Source organism: Mesocricetus auratus, unplaced genomic scaffold (assembly GCF_017639785.1).
Source record: "Mesocricetus auratus isolate SY011 unplaced genomic scaffold, BCM_Maur_2.0 Super-Scaffold_15014, whole genome shotgun sequence".
NCBI classification, from domain to species: domain Eukaryota; kingdom Metazoa; phylum Chordata; class Mammalia; order Rodentia; family Cricetidae; genus Mesocricetus; species Mesocricetus auratus.
The window spans coordinates 9,763,892-9,787,687 of record NW_024429186.1 but is presented as its reverse complement, the minus strand read 5'-3'; the positions used below and the strand labels follow the sequence as shown (position 1 = coordinate 9,787,687).

Sequence of the window (23,796 nt, the reverse complement as noted above, 5' to 3'; positions counted from 1 at the left end):
TGTCAGATGTCACACGGAGCCCTTTCCCCACTGGTGCGTCACAGGAAGCCCCCTCCTCCCCACGGGTCACAGGGCACACAGCATCGCACCCCTTATACACGCATTTGTCATACGGAGCCCGACCCCAGGCGTCCCAGGAGAGTGTCTTACCCACGCCTCCCTGCCCAGGTCTCCCCCTTTCTCCTGACAGACACACGGGGTCTTTTCTCCGCACCCCACTCCCGCATCGCACGGCACCACCTCCCTCCCCCGTGACACGCTGGGCCCCTCTCCTCTCCCTGTGTCACACGGACCTCCTCCCCTTAGTCACCTGTCATGGAGGTCCTCCCCACTCCTCCATGTAGCGTGGGGCTCCCTTTCGCTAATGTGCCACACAGAGTGTTCTGTCCACACGTGTCGCACAGCTCCGTACTTACCCGCATGCCACGTGTGTGTCATACTTGAATGCTGGGCTCTTCTGCCTGTGGCAGCAGGCCCCTCCCCCTTCTGTGTGTCCCCTTGAGTCTTTCCTCAGTCATGGGTCCTCATTCCTCTGTTGTATCATTCCAAGTCCCTGTCTCACCCAGGACACTCAGGGCTCTGAGCTGTTTCCCCTCTCACAGGCATCCGTGTCTCTTTTCCTGCAGTGTTTCTCATCTAAACCCCATTCTGTGTCAAACAGAGTTTTCTACACACATGTCACACACAGTCCCTCCTCCCACCCACGAATCACAACAAGAGTCGTGAGTCACACAGGCCGAGTTTCTCCCCGGTGTCACATTCATTCCACCTCCTATTCTGGGCCACAGTAAGTTCCTTTTTCATATTTTTACAAGAAGCATCTCTTAGTCCCCCCACGACTTTCCACTGCTTGGGTCGACTTCTCCCACCATGCTTCACTCCCAAGATCCTCTGCGATCACGCGTTCATGTGATACATCACACTGAGTTCTCCCTTCTCCCCATCGTGTGTTTAGGTTGAACCATCCTCATCAATGTGTCTTGCGGGGAAATTTCCTCCCTGATGGGTCAGGGTTAGCCCATATGTGCTGTAGGGCACCTCTCCCTGCCTGGTCCCACCCATGCGCCCTATAGTCTGCCTTTCTCCCTCAAGCGTGTAACACTCAGCCTGGTCACATCCATGTATCCTATAGTGTGCCTCTCCTCCCCATATGGGTAATGCTTTGCCCTGCCCCATCCATGTGTCCTGTAGAGCCTCAACATGTGTCATGCTTAGGCTGACCCCTCCCATGTATCCCATAGTTCCCCTCATCTCATATGTGCATGGTTAGCCTAGCCTCACCCATGTGACCTATAGAGAGAGCACCTCTCCTCAACATCTCACGCTTAGCCTAGCCCCACTCATGCACGCCTCCTCAACATATGCTATGTTTAACATGTGCCCACCTGTGTGCCAGGGTTAGTCTAGCCCTCCCATGTGTCCTGTAGAATACCCCTCTCCATCACATGTCATGGCGAGCAACGCCCCCCTCATACGCCCTGTACAGCACTCGTCCCTACCCTGTCATTCTTAGCCTCATCCATGTGCCCTGCAGAGTACTTCTCCTGTTCACGTGTCATGCCTAGCCTAGCCCCACCCCTGTGTCACGTAGAACACCTCTTCCCATCGTGTTTATGCTTAGTCTTGCTTCACCTGTACATCATATGGAAGTCCCGCACTTGCGTTCTCGCCGTACCCAGGCTTTCCATGACCTGTCATTCAGGCGCCACAGTGTCCTTCACTATTGTGTGGCGTAGAGGTCTCCTCGTCCATGTATCGTGCTCACCTCCTCCCCCATGCTGCAGTCTTGCAGGGAGCATGGCCGTCACCATGCAATACTGATGTCTGTCTCAGTATGTCACCCTGTGTTCCTCCCCAACGCATGCCGCATTAGTACGCCTCTCAGTCACGGGTTAAATAGAGCTTGCCACCTACCTGTCACACGGAATTCTTCTAGTACTGTGTCAGAAGAGGTCCCTTTCCTGTGTCACGCGGGACCCCTTGCACCCTTGCCTCACCTACTTACTCCCATTCCCATTAGGCCCCTCCCTTGACGCATGTGACACGGAGCTCCTCATTCACCTGAGTGCCACAGCGTCCCGTTGTCACTCTGTCAAACCACCTCACCCCTTCCTGTCTCCAGACTCTTCTTGTGCTCCAGATGTGTTACACAGAACTTCTCTGCATGTCAGGAGTCTTACCTCTGCATGTGACACACAGAGACATCCATCTCCTATTCACAGGGCCCGCCTCTGCATGTGACACACGGAGACATTCTCTCCCCATTCACAGGGCCCCGCATTCATCTCATTCACAGGGCCCCGCCTCTGCATGTGACACACAGAAACATTCATCTCATTCACAGGGCCCCGCCTCTGCATGTGACACACGGAGACATTCATCTCATTCACAGGCCCCGCCTCTGCATGTGACACACAGAGACATCATCTCATTCACAGGCCCTGCCTCTGCATGTGACACACATGGAAACATTCTCTCCCCATTCACAGGGCCCCGCCTCTGCATGTGACACACAGAAACATTCATCTCATTCACAGGGCCCCGCCTCTGCATGTGACACACGGAGACATTCATCTCATTCACAGGGCCCCGCCTCTGCATGTGACACACATGGAGACATCCATCTCATTCACAGGCCCCGCCTCTGCATGTGACACACAGAGACATTCTCTCCCCATTCACAGGGCCCCGCCTCTGCATGTGACACACATGGAGACATCCATCTCATTCACAGGCCCCGCCTCTGCATGTGACACACAGAGACATTCTCTCCCCATTCACAGGGCCCCGCCTCTACATGTGACACACATGGAGACATCCATCTCATTCACAGGGCCCTGCCTCTGCATGTGACACACAGAGACATCCATTTCATTCACAGGCCCCGCCTCTGCATGTGACACACATGGAAACATTCTCTCCCCATTCACAGGGCCCCGCCTCTGCATGTGACACACATGGAGACATTCTCTCCCCATTCATAGGGCCCTGCCTCTGCATGTGACACACATGGAGACATCCATCTCATTCACAGGGCCCCGCCTCTACATGTGACACACATGGAGACATCCATCTCATTCACAGGGCCCTGCCTCTGCATGTGACACACATGGAGACATTCTCTTCCCATTCACAGGCCCCGCCTCTGCATGTGACACACATGGAGACATCCATCTCATTCACAGGGCTCCGCCTCTGCATGTGACACACATGGAGACATCCATCTCATTCACAGGGCCCCGCCTCTGCATGTGACACACGGAGACATTCTCTCCCCATTCATAGGGCCCCGCCTCTTCATGTGACACACATGGAGACATTCTCTCCCCATTCACAGGGCCCCGCCTCTGCATGTGACACACGGAGACATTCTCTCCCCATTCATAGGGCCCCGCCTCTTCATGTGACACACAGAGACATCCATCTCATTCACAGGGCCCCGCCTCTGCATGTGACACGCGGAGACATCCATCTCATTCACAGGGCCCCGCCTCTGCATGTGACACACATGGAGACATCCATCTCATTCACAGGGCCCCGCCTCTGCATGTGACACACAGAGACATCCATTTCATTCACAGGCCCCGCCTCTGCATGTGACACACATGGAAACATTCTCTCCCCATTCACAGGGCCCCGCCTCTGCATGTGACACACATGGAGACATTCTCTCCCCATTCATAGGGCCCTGCCTCTGCATGTGACACACATGGAGACATCCATCTCATTCACAGGGCCCCGCCTCTACATGTGACACACATGGAGACATCCATCTCATTCACAGGGCCCCGCCTCTGCATGTGACACACGGAGACATTCTCTCCCCATTCATAGGGCCCCGCCTCTTCATGTGACACACATGGAGACATTCTCTCCCCATTCACAGGGCCCCGCCTCTGCATGTGACACACGGAGACATTCTCTCCCCATTCATAGGGCCCCGCCTCTTCATGTGACACACAGAGACATCCATCTCATTCACAGGGCCCCGCCTCTGCATGTGACACGCGGAGACATCACCTCTGTCACAAGGTAACATAACTCACATGTTCTCCCATGTGTCAATGGACACCTCCCTCTGCAAGTATATTGAAGCTCCTGTTTTCCTGTATCAGAGAGTCCCTCTTTTATATGTGCCACACCGAGCTCTTCCTCTTCCGTAGGGGTCATCAAGCCCCTTCTCCACGTGTGTCAAGGAACCCCTCCTAGACAATAGTCATGCCGAGCCCCCTTCCTCAGGTGTCATCTAACCCCTCCCACACATCAAGTTGTACGTTTTCTCTCTCATGTGTCATGCATTTCCTCCCCCAGGTGTGTCATTGAGCTACATGCCTCTCCCACACACCATGCAACCTTGGGGAATGTTTAATCCCTCAGCCTCTCCAATATGGTGTGGGCCCCTCCTCTACATGCATCATGTGGCGTCTGTGTTCTCGCTCATGCGCCATGAAGCCCCGCCCCTTCACCATGAAGCCCCGCCCCTTCACGTGGCACATCAAATCCTCCCACACCTGTCACCTCGAGACCCTCCTGCCCTGGGAGCCGCGTAGCCTGTCCCCCTCATGTGTCGCTCTGAGACCCTCTTCCCTCCCACACGTCACAGAACTGTGCCCCCATGTACCACTGGACGCCTCTTCCGTCCCCTGATGCACGGGGCCGCTCCCTTGTCACACTGAGCTGCTCCCCTGCCACCCGCAGCCTCTCAGCACGGTGTCAGGCCGCACGCACCCCGTTTCCGTTTGGATGTGGCATGCAGCTCTCTCTGTCTGTCTGTCTCTGTCTCTGTCTCTGTCTGTCTGTCTCTGTCTCTCTGTCTCTGTCTCTCTCTCTGTCTCTCTCTGTCTCTGTCTCTCTGTCTCTGTCTCTCTCTCTCTCTGTCTCTCTCTGTCTCTGTCTCTCTCTCTCTCTTCATTTAACCTTAGTTACACTGAGTCCCTCCACACTGGTGCTGCTCCCTCTCACCCCTTCCTGACCTCCCATCCTAACCTTTTCCCCCTCCACATACTTGCTCAAGGAATTTGGTAGCATTGTGCCATTATTCAGAAATGTTTGTTGTTTGCCCCTGCTGTCCTAGATTGTGACGGAACAAGCGTTCCCCGGGGACCTGGGAGGCAAGGCTGTCAGTGGGGAAGCTGGATATGGTAGTTGAGAAACAACACAGAAACAGGAAAGTTATTAATTTTGTTTTGCACTTTATTCATATATGCATGCGCCGTTCAAGGTGGACATGGTGACACAGGCCTGTCATCTCAACACTTGGAAGCCCGAGTCAGGAACATGGTGGGATTCAAGGTCACTCTGGGCTACACAGCCAGACCCTGTTTCAAAAACAAACAGACACAAACAGGCAGGCAAAAAGAAGTTTGTCTTTTTAGTTATTCATAGAAGTGCGAGACCAGAGCCAATCGGAAGCACTTCCCTCACCCTCAAATCCAGGGGGGGACTTTTGCTGCGCCTGCCGCCTGTCCCCTCACCTCTCTGAGCAGCTGTTAACCCACACATTGTCTTTGGGGTTCCACCTGGGGCCGTATAAGCTCCTGCTGGTTCCCGTGATTTCCTTCCAGGTTTCCAGAGGAGCCCATTGGATATGCACCTGGGAAGAGCTGTGGCTGGACAGAATGGACCTTAGCAGTGTGGTTGGCACTCCTCTGGCAGCAGACATGTGTCCCCTCCCTCTCCCCTTCCTCTTCCCTCCCTCCATTACCTACATGGCCTTCAGTCTCCGGATGAATTTGTAAGCGGTTGGGTTGGAGAAGGAGGGTAGAGAGTTCCACAGTGCCACCAAGTGCCTTAGGGCTGGCTGCCCCTCGCTTTCCCCTCTCTAACTACTAGCAGCCTTACCTGCCGTCGCTCGGGCTGACAGCATTGCTTCTCTTCAGGAGGAGGGTCTCTCCAGCGTCGTAGTCAGAAGTTGGGGGGTGGGAACGGCGTCATGCAGGAGTTGATTGCACAGCCATTCAGCTCCTATATGATGCCTTTCTTCATCCCCTTCAACCGCGTGTAGCCTCCAGACCCTCCTCTGCACCTTGGGCTCCACGGGGATGTGTCTTCCAGCTTGCTATTCCCTGGCATGTCCCCCCCCCCCCAGCTTTCCATGTTCCTAGAGAGGAATGCCTGGGGCTGGGCCATCTCCGAGGTCCTTCCTCGGAGGGGAGCTATATCCTTGGTGGGATATTCCCTGGGGCTGGGCCAAGGGTCACCCCCTGACTCTGTGGCCAAGGGTAGACAGGTCAGAGGTCGATCCTGGGCCTACCCCGGGGCTTCTCCCACTGGGATTCCAGGATCTGTTCTCTCCTGGGCACCCTCTGAGGGGACCCGGTTCCCAGGACAAAGGGGTGGATCCCGGAGAGATGGTATCTTTGTTTGCAGGACAGGGGGCAGGGCTGGAACAGAGCAGGGCTGAGCCTTACCAGTGCTCACAGAACAGGGTCTCCTTGAGGGGCCTCTGCCTCTATCCAGGATTAATATACTATGACCAGGAGGCTGAGGTCCTTACAGGCGGCCTCTTACTCTCTCCTTGAGCCCTTCTGGAGACGTCTCATCTCATTCAGCCCGTGGATCCCCCGAGAGCTGTCAGGGTTACCTTGTCCTTCCCCTGTGACACCCCTAGTCAGGCTGGGCGCCCATAGGCACTTCAAGAGCACGACGAACAGCTGGCATAGAGTCCTGTCTTCTGTACCCCAATAGCTCAGGTCATCGCATGCATAGGGTGGGGGGGGGCATCTCCATCTCCACACCATTGTTAACTGCACTAACCAGGTATGGCAGCCAGCCCAGGCACACAGGAGTTCCCTGAACAGAGCAGGACAGGGAGGACCCACACCCTCGCTCTTCTCTCTCACTTCCCGGTCCCCTTCCTCACCCCTGCCCCTCCTTCCTCCTACCTGTGTACCTTGAATCTTTCATGGTGTCAGGATTGTCGTGCTGGCCCCTGAGCTCACACAGGCGGATGGAAGTCCAGATGAGGCTCTCTGTTCAGTTCTCAGGTCATGCCTGATGGGCATAGATCGCGACAAGTGGCCCCCTGTGTCCAGCTGCAGGGCTCAAGGTGGGTAGGGGCGGTTAGGGATAGGTGATAGTTTGTCTGTCACCTTTCCCTTGCTTACTGTGGGGCCACTCCAGGTTACCCAGGCACGCAGGGATCCTTCTCCTCCGCTCCAGCCTGGTCAGGAGCTGGGGAAACTCTTGGCTCAGGGTCCTGCCTGGGGACTCCTAATGCGACCCATGGTCATCTGTAACAGAGAGTGTGGCAAATCCAGTTCCGCTAGTGAGTAGCTGGAGTATGTGCTGTCACCAGCTCTGGAACTGATATGTCTGGCCTGGAGCCTGCAGGGGCATCTTATAAGGGGAGGACGGAGGCAAGGGAGGGGACAAGCAGGGGTGGCCAAGGGAGGGCCTTGTGCTCTTCTTTGTTTCCGGATGCTCTCAGAGCTCTCTGGATGGGGACTGAAGCTGGGAAGTGGGGGCACTTCCTCAGGGGGTGGAGTCTGCAGCCAGGGGCTGGCCTCTGGTTTTCACCTTTACTGTGGCAGGAGTGATGTCAGCATCACCTAGCAGGAACTTTCACACCAATTTCTGTCTTTGTTTTTCTCTTCCCCAGGAGAAAAAAAAAGGTTTGTGCTGTGCTTTTCAGTGTCTTCCTAAGTGGCTCCGCCGATAACCTGATAACTGCTTTAGCAGGTCACTAACTTTCTTTACAGCCTGGGCTGCCTTCCTCTCCCGTAATGGGGACAAAGCCCCTGCTGGGTAGGTTGGCAGAGCAGTGGGCCTTTATTGGTTCTTCATAGTCTGTGGACGCGTGGGCCCTGGGTAAATGCGCCCACCCCTGTGATCAGCATCATTGCCAGCCTCTTGGCAGGCTCCTGGCTCACTGTTAAGTTTCCTTTTTAACTTCTACTCCCACTTGGTCTGAAAGGCCTCGTGTCCCCTGGCAGCAGCGGGGACATAAGGGGCATCTGGATATTTATGCACTGCACCCAGAGAGGCCCTCACCAAGCAGGGACAGGATTTTTGTTTCTGAGGTCCACTTTTGTGTGTGAGGTACCCAGGGAAATTAAGCTAGGGTATAGGCATGGTGTGTTTGTCCTCCCCATTAGGACCCCAGCCCCACCTCAATGTCATGGACCCTTCTTAGGAATTCCAAGCAGAGTGTCATGCAGGCAGGGAGCACTTTAGGAACCAAAGGCCCTGACTTGAAACTGACTTCCCCTTGCAGGTTCCCCGCTTAGAGCATAGGAAGGCAGGTCAGTGGGAAGATAGTCACCCTGTCACTTGGATCCAGGGACTTCTGTGAGCAGTTTACTAAGGGAATGCTGGGATCATTGCAGCTGAGCCTCTGACCCTGACCTGTACTGTGACATTTGGGGCTGTCTTAGACAAACAGATAGGCAGCAACAGCCTCTGTCTCTGGGGGCTCTTGTGATTTCAGCTGCATGTGGAGTCACGTGATGAGTTCTGAGACCGTAGGTTATGTGGGTAGGAGGGCCCAGGGTGAGAGGCTAGGGGCCGTGAAGGAGGTTCCCCAATCCTGTCTGTGCCTACAGCTCTCTGCAGTCCTTCCTGCCCCATAATCTTCTGAACACATGTCACCAGAAAGTCCCTGTATAAGACAGAGGGTAGGAACTCAGTGTTGGCTGCCCTCAAGACTTTAGTTGTGATCCCATTTGAAATCTTACAGAAGCCCCCCATAGCCCTGTGTGATAGACAGGGAAATTGAAGGTGGGATCATTTGTCCTGTTTGCAAGATCCCGGGGTGTGGGCATTGGCTGCTTCCTGAAGAGCACGCGGAAGTGCTAAGGTGAGGCTGAGCCCCTGACCTTGAACCTGGGATCCTACCCATGATCTCCTGGTGATGCTGTCAGGGGTACATTCCTTTTTGTAAGGGGGCTAGTCAGTTGTTCCTTAGGACCCCCAAGGGCACAGTGATACCACTGTGGGATGGAGAGGGTGGTTATGAAGGAATGGGTCTTGGGCTTTTGGGGGTATTTCTCAGGGCCTCAAGCTCAGTCATCGTGCTACAGGTGGGAACACACTGGGTTGTCACACTGGGTTGTCACACTGGGTATTCAGGGCCTTGACCCATTCTCAGTACAAGGGAGCGTCTGTTGTTCAGGTCCGATTTCCAGGCAGGATGTAAAAGGCAGAGCTATCCCTGGGGTGTGGGGGCCCTGTTCATTGTATCCCCACACTATCCTTAATGTCACATTTGGAGGGCCCTTGGTTTTGTGCCCCTAGTCTTTCTGCAGACTTCCTGTGGAGGTGGTGCTTCTGAGAAGGGGTGCAGACTTTGTGAGCGAGGGAGGGCTACTTTCTCTACATCCCCACCCATCCCAGGAGCTCCTTTCTATCCCCTAACCAATGTACCCTCAGGATAGCCGTTTTTAGGGCAGGGGCCCAGGCCTTCTTTATTGGGGGCGACTTTGGGAGTGGTTCCAAGGCAGCTCAGCGCCTGTGGAGTCCCTTTAGCTGTGGTCATAGGACACAGCCCGGCCGCTCCTCACTTCTCACGTGGCCGGATGAAGTCTGGGATTTCTGGGCACCCTCCCTCTTCCCCCATGGTCTCCCCCGTCTCTTTCCCATTTGTAGCTCCCCTCGCAATGAGCCCGAGGAGGTGAGAGTGGCGTGGCTTCCCTTTCTCTAGGAGGAGAAGGGAGTCCTGATGCTAAATGTCCCCCTGAGCTGTTTCAGGAGAGAGTCAAGCAAAAGCAAGCCTGCCCACGCCCCTCCCAGCTCCGTGCTCGCCCACCGCCAACCCTGTCTGCACACTCTATCCTTTCTCCCATATCCTCACTGTCCCCCTAGCCTGCCTCCTGCTATCAGCCCTCCCCTTTCAGAACAAACCACACATCCAGATAAATCTTTTCGTCTCTTTATTTGTGAGGCAAAAGCAGAAGTGCGATGGGAAAGTATAGGAAGGTGTCCCTTCCCGTGGAAAGAACAGTGGTCTGGTCAGAGCACTCTTGGCCCCTTGGCACAGTAGGTCGGGTCTCCCGGGCTTCACCAGTGTCCTTGGGGGCTCCCTCCTTTGTGTGGGGTCTCTGGCCCCTGCACTGTCCATCTGTCAGTTTTGGGAAAGGAAGCCCCCACTTAGTGCTACCACCGTTTCTGGTGTCCCCTGAGTCTCAGGGACCTTCAAGGTGGGCAAGTCTATCAGGTAAGTCACACTGGTACGTCAGATGCCCCGTGGAGCAGCTCTGCCCAGGTAAGCAGAGTTCAGAGAGTTCAGAGTTCAGAGTTCAGGGTCAGATGAAGTGTCAAGGGAACCAGACCAGATGGGAAGTTTGGGTTGGGCTTGCTTGTGGGGGTGTGCCAGGGTTGGGGGAAGCATGGCACCACAGCACCTTGGGAGGCTGGGAGGGGGTGGAGTGGGGCCAGGGGAGTTGGAGCACCGGTGTGGAGGTAGAAGTCAGTGGAGCACCCGAGGTCAGTGTCCCAGGATGCACAGGTGGCCACACGCCACTCGGGTGGTGGGAGGGTCCCTGGCATCTGCTTGCTTGGCTGCGCCTGCTGTGTCTGCTCTGCATCTGGCCTGGGGTGACAGGGTCATTGTTGCTCATCACTGCTCTCTCCTCATTGATCTCACTCCCGGCTGTGGGCCTGGGGCCCGGTCATTTAGGACAGGGTTGCACAGTCTTGGACATTTAGGACAGGGTTGCACAGTCTTGGACATTTAGGACAGGGTTGCACAGTCTTGGCTGGCCCTGGGACGCTGATAGTTGGCTAGTCCTTTAGCACAGATGATGTTTGCTGGTTGATGAGGTGAAGTTGTGTGGCCCCTTCACAAGTGGATTCCCCTTGGGTCAGGAGTGGCAAGAGGGGGTGCTGGATTTGAGCGAAGCTGGCTGAGGCACGAGGAAGGATGGCAGCGACTTGGTCGTGTTTTCAGTCAAGCTCATCATCTGATGAGTCTGATAGTTGTTCTAGCCTTGCCCGTTCCCTGGCTGGGGACGGCGGGACCATTCTGGAGGCCATGGCCAGGAATCGTGCAAGGGTCCGGGCCACCTCATTCCTACTAAACAGAGTAAGCCGGCCATCGGCACCAAGAATGTAGAGAAGGCGGTTGTTGAGGAAATCTAGGACCTCTGGGTCCAACAGATTCCGTGGGCGGTAGGTGACCGCTTCCTGGTCGCCAAGCAGGTCTTCTTGCACGTCGTTGTCCTGCGCGTCCTGCGAGGTGTCTTGCAGGCCGTCATGCAGGCCACACTGACGGTAACGTTGCAGGTCGTCTTGCAGGGCTTCTCGCAAGACGACATCTTCATCACCAACGACGTGCAGCTCCAAGTATCGGTGCTGGTGTGGGGCAGGGAAGATGTCCTCCTCGGGGTTGACTCTGACCCCGAAGAACTCACACAGGGTCAACCAGAACCCGGGTGTGAATTGCAGGCCCCTTCGGGGCCGGGAATGCACTGCATTCCAATGCCAGCACCTGGGGCCCAGGAAGAGTTCGGCCAGCTCTCGAGCCGGGAGGGTGTTGGCACCCACAAGAGGGGGCATCTGACTGAACAACTGAGCGATGGCTGTGGCCATGCCACTCCCGGCAATGAGGCTAGAGTCCAGGATGAGTCGGAGTGTGTGTCGGTGCTGAGGCCTGTCCACCTCCCAAGAGGGGGCCGGCACCGGGGAGAGGCGCTGCCTCACCCTCATCATCGCCAGGAGGGCTGCCACACCCAGGACGTTCTTCCAGTAGATCAGGCTACGGAAGAAGTGCAGGACAAAGGTCCGGATCTGAGCCATGCTGAAGTGGGCCAGGAAGCTATTGAGGATCCGCTCTATCGGGATGGCAGCCAGTATCCCCTGCACCAAGGTCTGCTGACTGAAGTCTTCAGATTCCTGGTATGACAGGACGTCACTGTCCTCGGACTCAGACTCAGACTCAGACTCAGACTCAGACTCGGACTGCAACTCATACTCAGACTCAGACTCGGGGGAGGAGTCCCTTTGGCCCGCCCTCAAGGCAAGCAGCAGCAGTGGCCTCATGTACCTTCCTCGGGCAGCTCTCTGGTTCAGACATCTCCTTTGGGACAGGGCTCGGGTGTCATCATCATCGGGCAGCTCCATGACATCAAAATGGAAGTGAGAGAAGAAGAAGACCCAATGCCCGGGGAGAAGTACGGTGAGCCTGTCATTATTCAGGGAGGCTAGATCCTCTGTGTTGAGAAGGATCATGATGGGCTCCTCGGTGTTCTCCAGGTAGCGGCACCACACCATGAAGGAAGCCCGGATTGGAAGGATCCTCAACTCCACTTGAGGGTACTCCACCTCCATTGGGGAGAGGCGTCGTGAGTAGAAAGCGCAGGTAGCTTTTTTGCCAGTTTCCTCATCGGTCTGGACCAGGGAGGCATACAGGAATGGCCCAGTGACGCCCGTTTCCAGGTAGAATGGATTCTGAGGCTTGGGATGGTAGAGAATGGGCGCCTTACGGAAAGCCCTCTTCAGGCATTCGAAGGCCTCTTGCTCCTCCTCTCCCCAGTAGTAGGGCTCTGAGCTCAGCAGCTGTCTCACCAGGGGGTCTGCGATGACGGCAAATTGCTCCACGAAGTGGCGGTAGGGGTAGACGAGTTCGATGACGGTTTGCAGGCATCTTCTGCTGCCAGGCACAGGGCACCCCATAATGAGGTTCATGAGAGTCTTGTTGAGTTTCACCCCCTTGGGAGATAGGACGAAGCCCATGATCTCTGCGGTGTGGCGATGGAACTGACTTCTGTCCAGTGAGCAGTAGATGTTGTTACTGCGGAAGCGGAGCAGGACTTGGCGGACGTGCTCAAAGTGTTCCTCCTGGCTCATTGAGTAGATGAGGACTTCTTGGCCACGGGCAATCACATAGAAACCTAGGATGTCTTTTAGGATGAAGTGAATCTCATTGTCAGATTCATCAGCGAATGAGCACATTGTGAAGGGCCGGTAGCATCTCATCTGGTGAAGGGTCAAGCCAAACGTTGCTCTCCATGTGTCCTCTGTGCGTGTGACGCTGTAGTTGATATCGGCTTCCTTAATGTCCCTGCGCAGCTCCAGCTTTGTGAACCATGCAGCTCCATGTAACTGGTCAAACAGTTCTGGTATCATCTGTATGTAGTCCTGTCTGTCAGTCAGCATGTCATACAGTATCCAGTATTCCTCTTGCTGCCTGGCTTTTTCTTGCATCCTGGCAGTCACAGATACCCAAGGAGCCCTGGAACGGCACTCGTAATAGACGTCGTTGCGATCACTGTCTCCAGCCTGCTGAAGCTCAGAGGGCTCTGATTCAGAAAGATCATCGGATCCGTCTGAGCTTGGCTGGTCGGAAGTCTCATCATCTGCTTCCTTCGGGTTAAACACGTCGGCCAGGTCTGAGTATGGGTGTGGCAATCCGGGTAGCAGGCTCACGCTGTATTTCTCCAGTGCGATGCATGGTGGGGGTGGGTTGAAGCAGTTCTTCAGGCAGTAGGGAGAGTGGAAGGTGCAGCGGCCTCTGATCCAGTCAACGTCAGGTGCGTGGGTTCGGAGCCACTTGATGCCCAAGACCACAGAGAAGTGAGGCGAAGGTACGATGTCAAATTCGATGTATTCATAATGGTTCTGCTGGACACACATCAGAGGTTCCGTGTACAGCCACGTGGGTTCATTGCCGATTAGGGAGCCATCCGCCGTTTGGATCGCCTGTGGATAGGGTTTCTCATAGAGCTCCACGTAGTGTTCTTGGGCAAACTTCTCATCCATGTAGTTCCCTTCTGCTCCTGAGTCCAGCAGGGCCTGCACTGCGACACTGTGGTAGGGGCTAACCCTCACCATGAGCAACAGGAAGATGTGGGCACGGTCGATGTCCGGGTGGAAGGTGTAGGGCAGCCAGCTGCTCACCCTCCACTTCTCTGGGGCAGGTGAGTCGATCCAGGTCATGTTCCTTGGGCGGGACTCAGGGGGCAGCCTGAGTATTGCTCTTCTCTCTGCCAGCTTATCTTCAATTTGCAGGACAAGCACCATCAGGTTCTCCAGGCAATCCGGCTGAGGGATCCGGAACAGATAATGCCTGATGTCTTCATTGAGCCCCTGGCACAGGTGGGCCTGCAGGACTTCATCTGGCCAGCCCAAGGTGGGTACCAGACTCTGGAACTCATTGATATAATCAGCAACAGTGCGGTTCCCCTGCCTGATATTGAACATGGCGTCTTCTGCCACACGCAGCGTCTGCCGGTACTCGAACTTTTCTGACATGGCTTCGATGAAGGCTGAGAAGTCGTTCAACAGGGGGCTGTCCTGCTCCATCAGGGCGTTGGCCCACTCTAAGGCCAGGCCAGTCATATGGCGGATGAAAAACTTCACTCGCACGTGATCGTTCTGGAACATTGCTGGGTAGTTCTGCATGGTCATCTGGCAGAGCACAACGAACTCATGGTAGTCTCTGCGATCTCCAGTGAAGGGCCTGATGGAAGGAAGCCGGCCTTCGTCGATGGCATCCGTCAAGATCTCCTCTGCCACTATCTGTTGCTGTCTGACGTCTTGCATCCGGAGGAACAGCGAGATGATGGACCCCATCGTGGCCATGACTTCTTCTGGAGAGCTCCCGGGCTGACTCTCTCCGAACTCCCCACTCGCATCTTCCAGGTTAGTCTCGTCATCCTCGTCTGTCGGGGTCTCAGAGGAATTGGCCGACACTGAATACAGGCCGTCAGATGCCTCACTGAGTGGATCTTCATCGTCGTCGTCTTCTTCCTCGTGTGATATGTCGCAGGACTCCTCCAGGTCTTGGATCGGAACGTTGGGTGCATCCTCTCTTTCATCATCCCGGCCACTGGATGACTCCTCCAAGTCTTGGAGTAGGTCGTTCGGTGGATCCTCTGTTTTCACACATGGACCACTGGATGACTTCTCCATGTCTTGGAGTAGATCAGTGGGCAGCTCTTCTGTTTCCTCGACCGAGCCACTGGGTGGCTCCTGGGCTGGGCCAGTGGTGGAGCCCGCCTCTGCCTGAGCCTGTGCCCCGCTGCTGCCTGGTGTCTCCTCAACGGTGTTGGATGAGCCCTCGGAGGACTCCATTTGTTTTGATGATGGATTCTTAAGCTCCATCATCGTCTCAAATGAGTCTTCAGAGGGTTCTATCATGTCGTCGGTTGGAAAGGACTGCGCTCTGAAGACGGGTAAGGTTGTGAGTTGTGTGGTCAGAGACCGCGGCTGGGGAGATCAGAACCTATGGGCAGAAGGGATAAAAGCAGAAGGAAAAGCAGCAATTTAGGGTCTCAAGATGTCAGGGTCAGATTCTCAAGGACAAACCAGATGCCCAAGTAATTAGAAACAGAGTAAAACCAGAGAAATTCTCCCTGTATACAACACAACCTCCTCCTCCTTTGGTCACTTGGGGCACCCCGAGGAGAGAGGCTCAACCCCTGACCTGCCTCCCAGGCGGAGTCGGAGACTGACTGCCCCGCCCGCCTATTTCCTCCAGTGGAACGAGAAATTCACAGTCCATAAATTTTGTGGAGCAACTGGCCCAGAGCATCCTCTGTGGCAAGCATCTGGCAGGGCACACTTCTGGCCCATTTTGCCCTGGCACCCACGCCTGGTCAGTTTCCCTTCCGGCCTCTAGGCACCCGAAAGTCATAAGGTCACATCTCAATGCCACTCGAAGCCACTGCTGGCAGGCTTAGTGGTCTGGAGCCAGCCCAGCATGCTCGGTTGGAGGCGGGATGCTGCAGGGAGATGCTTGCCGTCTCACAAACTTTGGGGAAAGAAGAGAAATTGGGCTCTTGTCCACTACCCTGCCAGTTGGGTCAGCAGCCAAAAGTAGCTCTTATTTCCTCCTTCAGGCCGCAACCAGAAATAAGTGGGAGAGAGCATGACTTATGGTTTTAATTTTCTCCCCATAAATGTTTATAAAATGCCTACTGTGTGTTGAAAACTTGCACTTTTGTAGCTTCATCCTGGGTGGGGTGAGGAGGGGTGAGATGGGGATTTCTCCCTCTCAGTTTGATCTTCAGCCAAAGCCATGTTCTCTCCAATGCTGAGCTGGAGGTTTCCAAACACCCTTCCCAACTTCTCTAAAATCTACCCTCCCAGGATTGCCCTGGTCTGCAGGGCTCCTGGAGCTTGAAACATCTGGCCTCAATTCTGTTCATGCAAACATTTCTGCATGCTTTCTGGATCCTATCTTTCCAAGTTTCCCTTCTGCTCAAGCAGGGAGAGCTTCTCATTCCTGAAAGTAGCCCCTTTTCTCTGTCAATGTTCATTTCCTCCAGTTCAGTGGGGTATCTAGCAGAAGTACTAAGCTGGCTGAGAGGAGGGCACGGGACCTTTGAAATCTGATTGTCTTGGAATTTTTAAAAATCTGGCAATGGGAGGATTTAATGCACGGAAATTGAATTTAAAGGGATGTATTGGTTTGCAAAACAAATTAAGCTATTCAATAGCCCAGCCATCCAGCTATTGTCTTTATAAATTCAACACCTTCTGTTACATCTCAATTTTTTCTCTTAGGGCCACTAGGCTGATCTAGCAAAACAGGCAAACAAACAACAATAAAAACAAAAACAAAAAACACCCCCCCAAAAAAACCTCCGTTCTGTTCTTTATGTAATACTCCAATTGGCTCAAATCCATACCTTCCAGCAGGATAGAAAATTCGGATCTGCACTTTCTCAGCATTAGACATACCCTTGTTAGCATGACACTTAAATTTGATCATGCAATCCCTCTGATTAAAGCCTCTCACTGTTTATTTACTGTCTGCAACATTAAATCCAAATCTTTTGTATAAACACATCTGACATGTAAACTTAACCAAAAACCATTCTCTGGCTAAAATTAAAAGACCTTAGCACAATGCACAAGTTGGACTTGTCATTCCTGGAGGTAGAGATCACAGTTTCTAAACCTGGTGAACAAATTAGGTAAAAAAAAAGATCTCAGAAACATGCACAGCATATTGCATAAATCAACTCATTTCCTCCTCATGAACGTCCTTTATGGCATGCACTATTATTGAAATGTAAAATTTGACTAACTCATCTACAGGTTCATCTGTTGGACATAAAAATCCCAGCAGGTCTCCCACTTAAGATGGCGGTTTAAATTTAAATTTGTAGCAATCTAATTAAAAAACTTCCTAAGAAAAAGTCTACACAAATTTGATCATGTAAATAATTGTCTCTTTCTACTTTCCAGGCTCCAACCCAAGAATCTAGTGTTCTAAATATCTTAATAAGCTTGGCTATCAGAATTTAAACTTTTAGCATGATAAACAATGTTTATCTCATGATTTCCTATTTAACACACACAGATTTCCACTCTTTACTATGAAGTTCTAATTGCTTAGCATAAATTAATTTTTTAACCATGTGATTTAATTGGCAGCTAATCAATACAAAATTCTCAGTTTCATAGGCCACCCCAGAAACCCTTGACTGCTGTCACATCATGCTCTTACAAGATAACTCCTTGTAACATGCACGCACTGGCTCCTGTATCTTCTGCTTACAGCCAAACCAAGTCTCTGTCTTACCTATAAGACCAAGTCTGGGAGTTCTCATAGAGTCATACATTTCTCAGCAGACTGAGCTTCTCCAACACACAAACTTCATGATGTCATTCTCCTAAAATCTCATCATGGCAGGAGTCCAAATTCCTCAGCATGGCATGACAGTGTGCTCCTCGCATTCCTCAAAACCGTGTCTAAACCTGACATGCTATGTGAATGTCATCTAACTTCCCAGCCCATGCTGTAGGCTACCCAGCTTCTTAGCACAGAAAACCCCACTGCATGCCCTCATGCCGAGGGGCAGTGGACATTCACCCATGCATTGAACAGTTCATCAAACCCACACACCTTAGCATAAATCATGTTTTAAATCATCAAATTCCTGTGGAGACAAAACACTTGACCACTTCACTCCTTAAAATCCTTCCTTGGCCAAACTCCAAGCAGCCCCCTCCCCACACAAAAGGATTAAAAATGGTACCTCACCCCTCACTCAGGATACATCAGTGCCTTCAATGTGTACATGGCCCACATGCCTAACCATGTTCTAATATCCACTCTCCTCTCCGCCGTAATCATAAACCATCAGGAGTCACTCCCAGATTTATAACGTTGCAGTTTCTTTGTAGCATAAAGTCCCAAATTCTTAACAGACAGTGCAGTATCGTATCATGTCACTTACCTCTGGGCTGGTCTATTTAAAAACAAAAACAACAATGACAACAACAAAATAAAATAAAACAACCAACCAACAAATCTTTCCACATCACTCTTTAAGACCCTCATTGGCTGAAATCCAAACTTTTTGGAGTGATATTATAATCTGATATGTAATCCCTTAGAATGAAATTCACACGCCTTAACACAGTTCATTGAATTTGAGCTCGTAACTCCACCTTAAAAAAAAACCCACAATGTCTGTTAATAGTGCACGGCATAAAAAGTCCAGATTCTTGGCATACAGTGAGAATTTTATTTCATAACCATGCTATGCTGTATCTATCAGGCACAAAAAAACTCACCATGTCACTCCGTTAGAACTGGATAAATCAAATTTTTAAGCATGTGCAAAAACCTCATCACGTCAGAGCCTCTAAATAAATTCCAAATTTCTCTGCACAGTCCCCACCTCGGCCATCTAAGTCTCTAATTAAAACCTTTCCTCAGTGTCAACATTAATCATATCTCCTTGGCATGCCCTGAGACTCAAACTTTGGCACTCCCTCAACATATAAAGTCAGAATGTTTGGGCACGATCCTTAAATGTGTGCCTGTTAACTTTCCTATTTATGATTTCTCAGTGTTTCTTGTTGCTTGTAATAATAAAGTCCAAAGCTGTTAGCCATAAAATATGTTTTATCATGCTTTCTACAGGGTTATCTCCCACAAGCAAACAATCTCACCATTTAGTTTTTTAAAAGCCTTTTGGCAGAAGCCCAAAGCCCTTAGTGTGATAGAAATTTTGATCCTGCCACCCCTCAAAAATAAAGTCCAGATTTCTGCTGCAGAGACCCAAATCGATTCACAGAACTCCCGCTTAAGATCTTCCCACACATTTCCAACAATGTTTAAAAGTCCCACTATCTTTGAGTGACACTGTCATTTAATCATGGGACTCTCAGCTTCCAACCTTTTAAATTTCATGTTCACAACATAAAATCCAAGTGCCCCAGTGCTGAATGGAGCCTGGAGCAAGCATATCTCGTGTTGAAAATGTATAGATGGACCCATATGCTTGGGAATCTAGAGCTTAAATTGTTTTGCATTGAATAAAATATTTTAGCTGTCCATAGCTTCCTCCCTTGTTTGTCCTTAGGCGTTTCTCTTGAGAGAACCTAAACCCATCTTAACATTTGTGTTTCCCAGAGCTTTGTATTTTTTACAATATTCAGTCCATTATTCAGTTCACTCAGCCGTCTGTTCTCATTCTTTTCTGCCTTAGGCAGCCGGCTTGGACCCCGAAGAACTGGAGATGGGTGCCACTGAGCCGTCCCACAGCAGCCAGGAGGTGAGCCCTGCGCCCTGGACCCAAAGGTGCTTCTGGACGTGAGTGAGAGCTGCTTGTGGAGGGGACGGACCCTCCACACCAGGTGGCCCAGCTCAGGGATCTGCCTCTCCAGGTGCACTTGGCCATGCCGATTGCTGCCTCTGTTCTCTCTGAGGTCTTTTGACAATCACCTAGGCTTCCCTCTGCCTCTTGCTCTCCACCAGCCCACCCTGCATGCCTCTAGGCTGTGTGCAAGGAGCATCTTCTGTCCCTCAGATTCATTCCAATGTCTGTTCTCAAACCTCACCTATTTCCTTTTCATTTGAAATTTCTAACAAAATCTGGGTCGAGCTCTTAGGGGTAGGACTACCCTTTGGGTCTTGGTTGGGACCCTCTATCCCACAACACTCAAGACAGACACCCCAGTCTCACCACTCTTAGTGTCCCGAGACTCGGTCAGGTCAGCTCCTTGCTTGCCTCTGAGCAAGTGGCCCATGGGGTCAGGGCTGCCACGGAGCATCTATGAAGGGTTCAGTGGAGGGGGGGCCGGGGGGGGCAAATCCCTCAGTGAATACCTTTCCCTGTACAGTAAATGAAATCTGATTTTAAAAATAGAGCTTGGAAGAGGAGATGAGACGATATTTGGGAGCCAAGTTGAGTGTTGGGCATGGGCCGGGGGGCGGGGGTGGAGGAATTAGGGGAAAGGTGAGGACAGAGGAGGAGTGCAGGAGCCCCCACACCCCCCCCCCCGGAGCCTAGGAGGAGGGTGAAGTCGAGCAGGGGAATGAGAAGACCTGCCCTGTCATAGCCGGGGTCTGGGCTGCAGGAAGAGCATGAAGTGAAGACCCCTGTGACTGTGGGCTTGCATGAGGCACCCAGAGGCACTGAAGTGTGAGAGACACAACCAACCTGGTCTTCAAGGCTAAGTGGCCTCAGAACAAATATGTTTCCGTCATTCCTCTACTGCCCTGGCCTTCTGGTGCCGTGGATGGGAATGCAGCCCCAGGACGGGGTGGACATGCAAGGACAATGCGGGATACAAATGATGTTATTCATCTACTTTGTTAGACAAATGTCACGGTCAAGATGTGTCCTTGGCAGGCGGAGCCTTAGGAACCTTGTTATTTTCCCTGGTGGAAGAGAGTACACGGGCCCCTCTTCTTATTCAGCTTGCTGGCGAGGGACTAGGACTTCCTAAAGCCCCATAAGGAGCTTGGGTCAGATGCTACGGTCTCAGTGCCCCTAGAATCCACAGCGAGCAGGCTGGGCCCAGCTCCTATCTAGGCCTCTGCTACCGAACCCACCCAGACTTGAACATCTGAGCTGGGAGACCCTTCACCTCTCTGCTCAGGAAAACAAGCAGCCCCCCCCCCTCCGTGGTCAGCATAGTAATCCTTGTTCATCAGGCCTTTATCTCCATGGTGGGGCAACTAAGCCTTTTTTCGAAGAGGGAATCCCATGACTCGGGTAGAAAGTGAATTAGAGAAAATCTCGGGTTTCCTACCAGGGTGGCTAGCCTCTAGCAGACGACCCTCAGCCTGTTACTTGCCTAACCATCCACAGGCAGAACGGGCGCCCTTGACCCAGCAGCATTGTGTCCTGGCCCATGCCGGTTTAACTGGCAGCTTGGGGGGCAGCTGGATCACTCTCCCGGAATAACCGTGGTTGGTGAGAGTGTGCCACTCCGGGAGGGGCTGTGGAGTTGTGCAGGAGCAAACCCTTCCTCTTTGGGCTGCCCCAGCAGCAGCCAATCAGCTGCTCCTCTGCCTAAACTTTCCTTTCAAGGCGCTTGGGCAGAGATGAAGCCTGGATAGGGATGGAGCCTGCGCATCGGCTACCCTGCTGGGCCCTGACTTTCCATATGACCTTCTTTCAAACCTGGCCCTCAGTTTCCCCTTGGCGTTCTTACTGGGGTTTCCACGTGGTGCTTGTGGGGCTGCGCAGGCTGTGGAGGCAAAGGTTGTGCCTGAGTGAGAAGGTGGAGATCAGAGACCCCTGCCCTCCCCCAGCTGTAATAGCTACGCCTAGCAGTTAGGGTCCTGGTTTTGGTTAAATCGAGCTCTCCCAATCTACGCAAGGGTTTAAAGCACAGAGTGGCTTCTTCCGGCACATGCCTTGACTTTACAGGTCCTGCCCGGCTCTGGCAAGCTCCGTTGCCACAGACAACGGCTACATGGATGCGTGCTAACTGCTGCAGGTGCAGGAGTGGGGGTATGGTGACTTCAAGCAAGTAGACCTCATCCTAAGGATCATGAGAGGTAGGGCTAGGGCCAGGGAGAGAGGATAGCCAGCCCTGCCGCCCTCTTTGCCCGCTTAGAAACGGAAGGAAGTGTTCCCTTTGTAAACTGAAAAACTGCGCATGAGTCTAGGCCTGTTCTTGTTACTAGGGCTTATCTGATTATTGCTTTTAGAACACCCACTCTAATTGCAGGGGTCGAGATTTAGACAGCATTGCACACACAGTGTCAACTTTAATTTTCTCATTAGTCCCATGACAGGAACAAGCCTCGCATTGAAAAGAATACACTAGAGTCAAAAGGTAGATCCGCTGGCAAGAATGCAAACCCAGTCCAGTGACAACCACTCTTACCCACTGCAAAGAGAGGTTGATAACTATTCTGTTAGGGACAGGGTATGGCCATGCTGAAGACTTAGGGTGGTCTAGTCACACCTGTAGCCCCTATGCCTCGGACAGCGCTAACTACAGCTTTTCAGTCACAGAGAAATCTGCCCTTTGCTATGCTCGATCTTAGCTTTAACGCCATTGTTGGAGAGGTTTCGTACCCCTTTGCAGAGTTAAACAGACCTTTAGAAGGCTTGGTGCTGACATCCAGCACTCAGCAAGGCCAAGTCAGAGACAGGGTCAGGGCTCTAAGCCAGGTTGCTCCCCCTCCCCTGGTAGATGGCACAGACAGAAACAGGTGCCCAAAGAGGGATCAGGCAGTTGCCATTTGGGGACCTGGGCCTCGTGGCCAAAGGCTGCCTTCATTCCATGGTGTTGATGCGGGCAGTCTCGTGGCCTGACAGGCAGCCAGACACAGAAGTGGGGGCCTCAGTGTCTGCCTCCATCTCCCCAAAAGGCTTGTGCTGTCATTCTCAACTCATGTTGTCTTATTTGGTGTCAGCAGAGGGACAGGATGGGATAAGACAGCTGGCCGAGACTCCACTAATTATAGCAGCTCAAGTATTTGAATAGAGGTATTGAGTACCCCAGAATATGTTCAAATTAACCCTTTAACCTTTAGTCCTGAGCAGGGCCACACCCTATCCATTGACTAGATGCGCCCCCTCCCCACTGGGCAGGGGCCAGCATGGGACCTCTACCCCTGCTTACCTTGGCTGCAAGCGTCCAAGTGGCTCTCCTGTGGTCCTGCTGGACTCGAACTTTGCTTCTTTCAGGAAGCTGTTGAATGAATGCATTTTCTTAGCTATGGAGGCACCACCCAATGGTAACTCCCCAGTCCCCTCACCTCATCCCCAGAACAGGATTCCTGCTTTGAGACACCTCTTCTGCCCTTCTCTGTATTTCCCATGCGCAAGGCATGTCTGGTGGGTGTTCACACACTTGGATTCTTTCAGTCCTTAGGATAGTCTATTTAGGCATCACTTTTTAAATTTCTCACTTTGGAAAAGAAAAGTGTGACGAGGCCTGGCTAGTTTGTGCGGGCCTGCTGGTCCTGTTTAGAGCCAAGCCCAGTCCATGCCTCTGCTTTCCTGTGCCTGGGCTGGTGCTGTTGTGTTCAGCTTTTGTCCTGAGCTGTGCTCCTGAGCACTTGGCTAGCTAGCCAGCACCTCACGGGGGACTCCTAGTTAGTTAGTTCTCCAGCAAACAGAGATTCGATGTGAGTTTGGCACCCAGTTTCCTTTTCCAGTAACCTTTCCTGCTGAGGTCCACTGCCAGAATATTCCCAGGATGGTCCCCCCCATATGCTGAATCCTGTCCATGGTGACCTCTTTGGTCAGACTGGTAGTCAGAAATTGTGGCCTTAGTCTCATCTGCTTCAGGCACACAGTAGGTCTACTGGTGGCAATGAGGCTTGGGCCCAAGGCCCAGGGAAGCAGGGGATTCCTGACTTGACTCTCATCTTTAGTGATTTCTCTTCTCCTCCTTCTCCTAGGTAGCCTAAAGACAAGATGGCTCCTTTCTCCCAGAAAGGGGGGAGATGCCCAGCCAGGATCAGGAAAAAAGGTCTGTGAAATGATCTTTCTTCCTTCTAACATGTTAATTTAGAGAATTTGCAAATTTGTGGAATTTTCCAGAATGGAACTAACGGAAGCCCTTCATTTTGCAGGTGGGGCTCACTGCCCCTTAGGGGGCAGGGAGCCAGTGATTCCAGAGGGAGCCCTGGTCCGTGCCAGGGTGGTC

General features: G+C 52.6%; 1 protein-coding gene across 1 annotated transcript; it reads right to left on the bottom strand.

Annotated features, from left to right (window-relative positions):
• Window positions 1-9,852: 9,852 nt before the first annotated feature.
• Rtl1 (retrotransposon Gag like 1) lies at window positions 9,853-22,835 on the bottom strand. Its single transcript, XM_040742489.1, has 2 exons — window positions 22,765-22,835; window positions 9,853-15,160 (listed from the first exon to the last, which is right to left on the bottom strand). Exon 2 carries the CDS (start codon window positions 15,073-15,075, stop codon window positions 10,882-10,884), a length of 4,194 nt encoding a protein of 1,397 aa, XP_040598423.1. The 5' UTR covers window positions 15,076-15,160; window positions 22,765-22,835; the 3' UTR covers window positions 9,853-10,881.
• Window positions 22,836-23,796: the final 961 nt, after the last annotated feature.

Bases quoted from the DNA above. Each gene is read 5' to 3' on its own strand.
- Rtl1 (XM_040742489.1), bottom strand. From the start codon at position 15,075: ATGATAGAACCCTCTGAAGACTCATTTGAGACGATGATGGAGCTTAAG.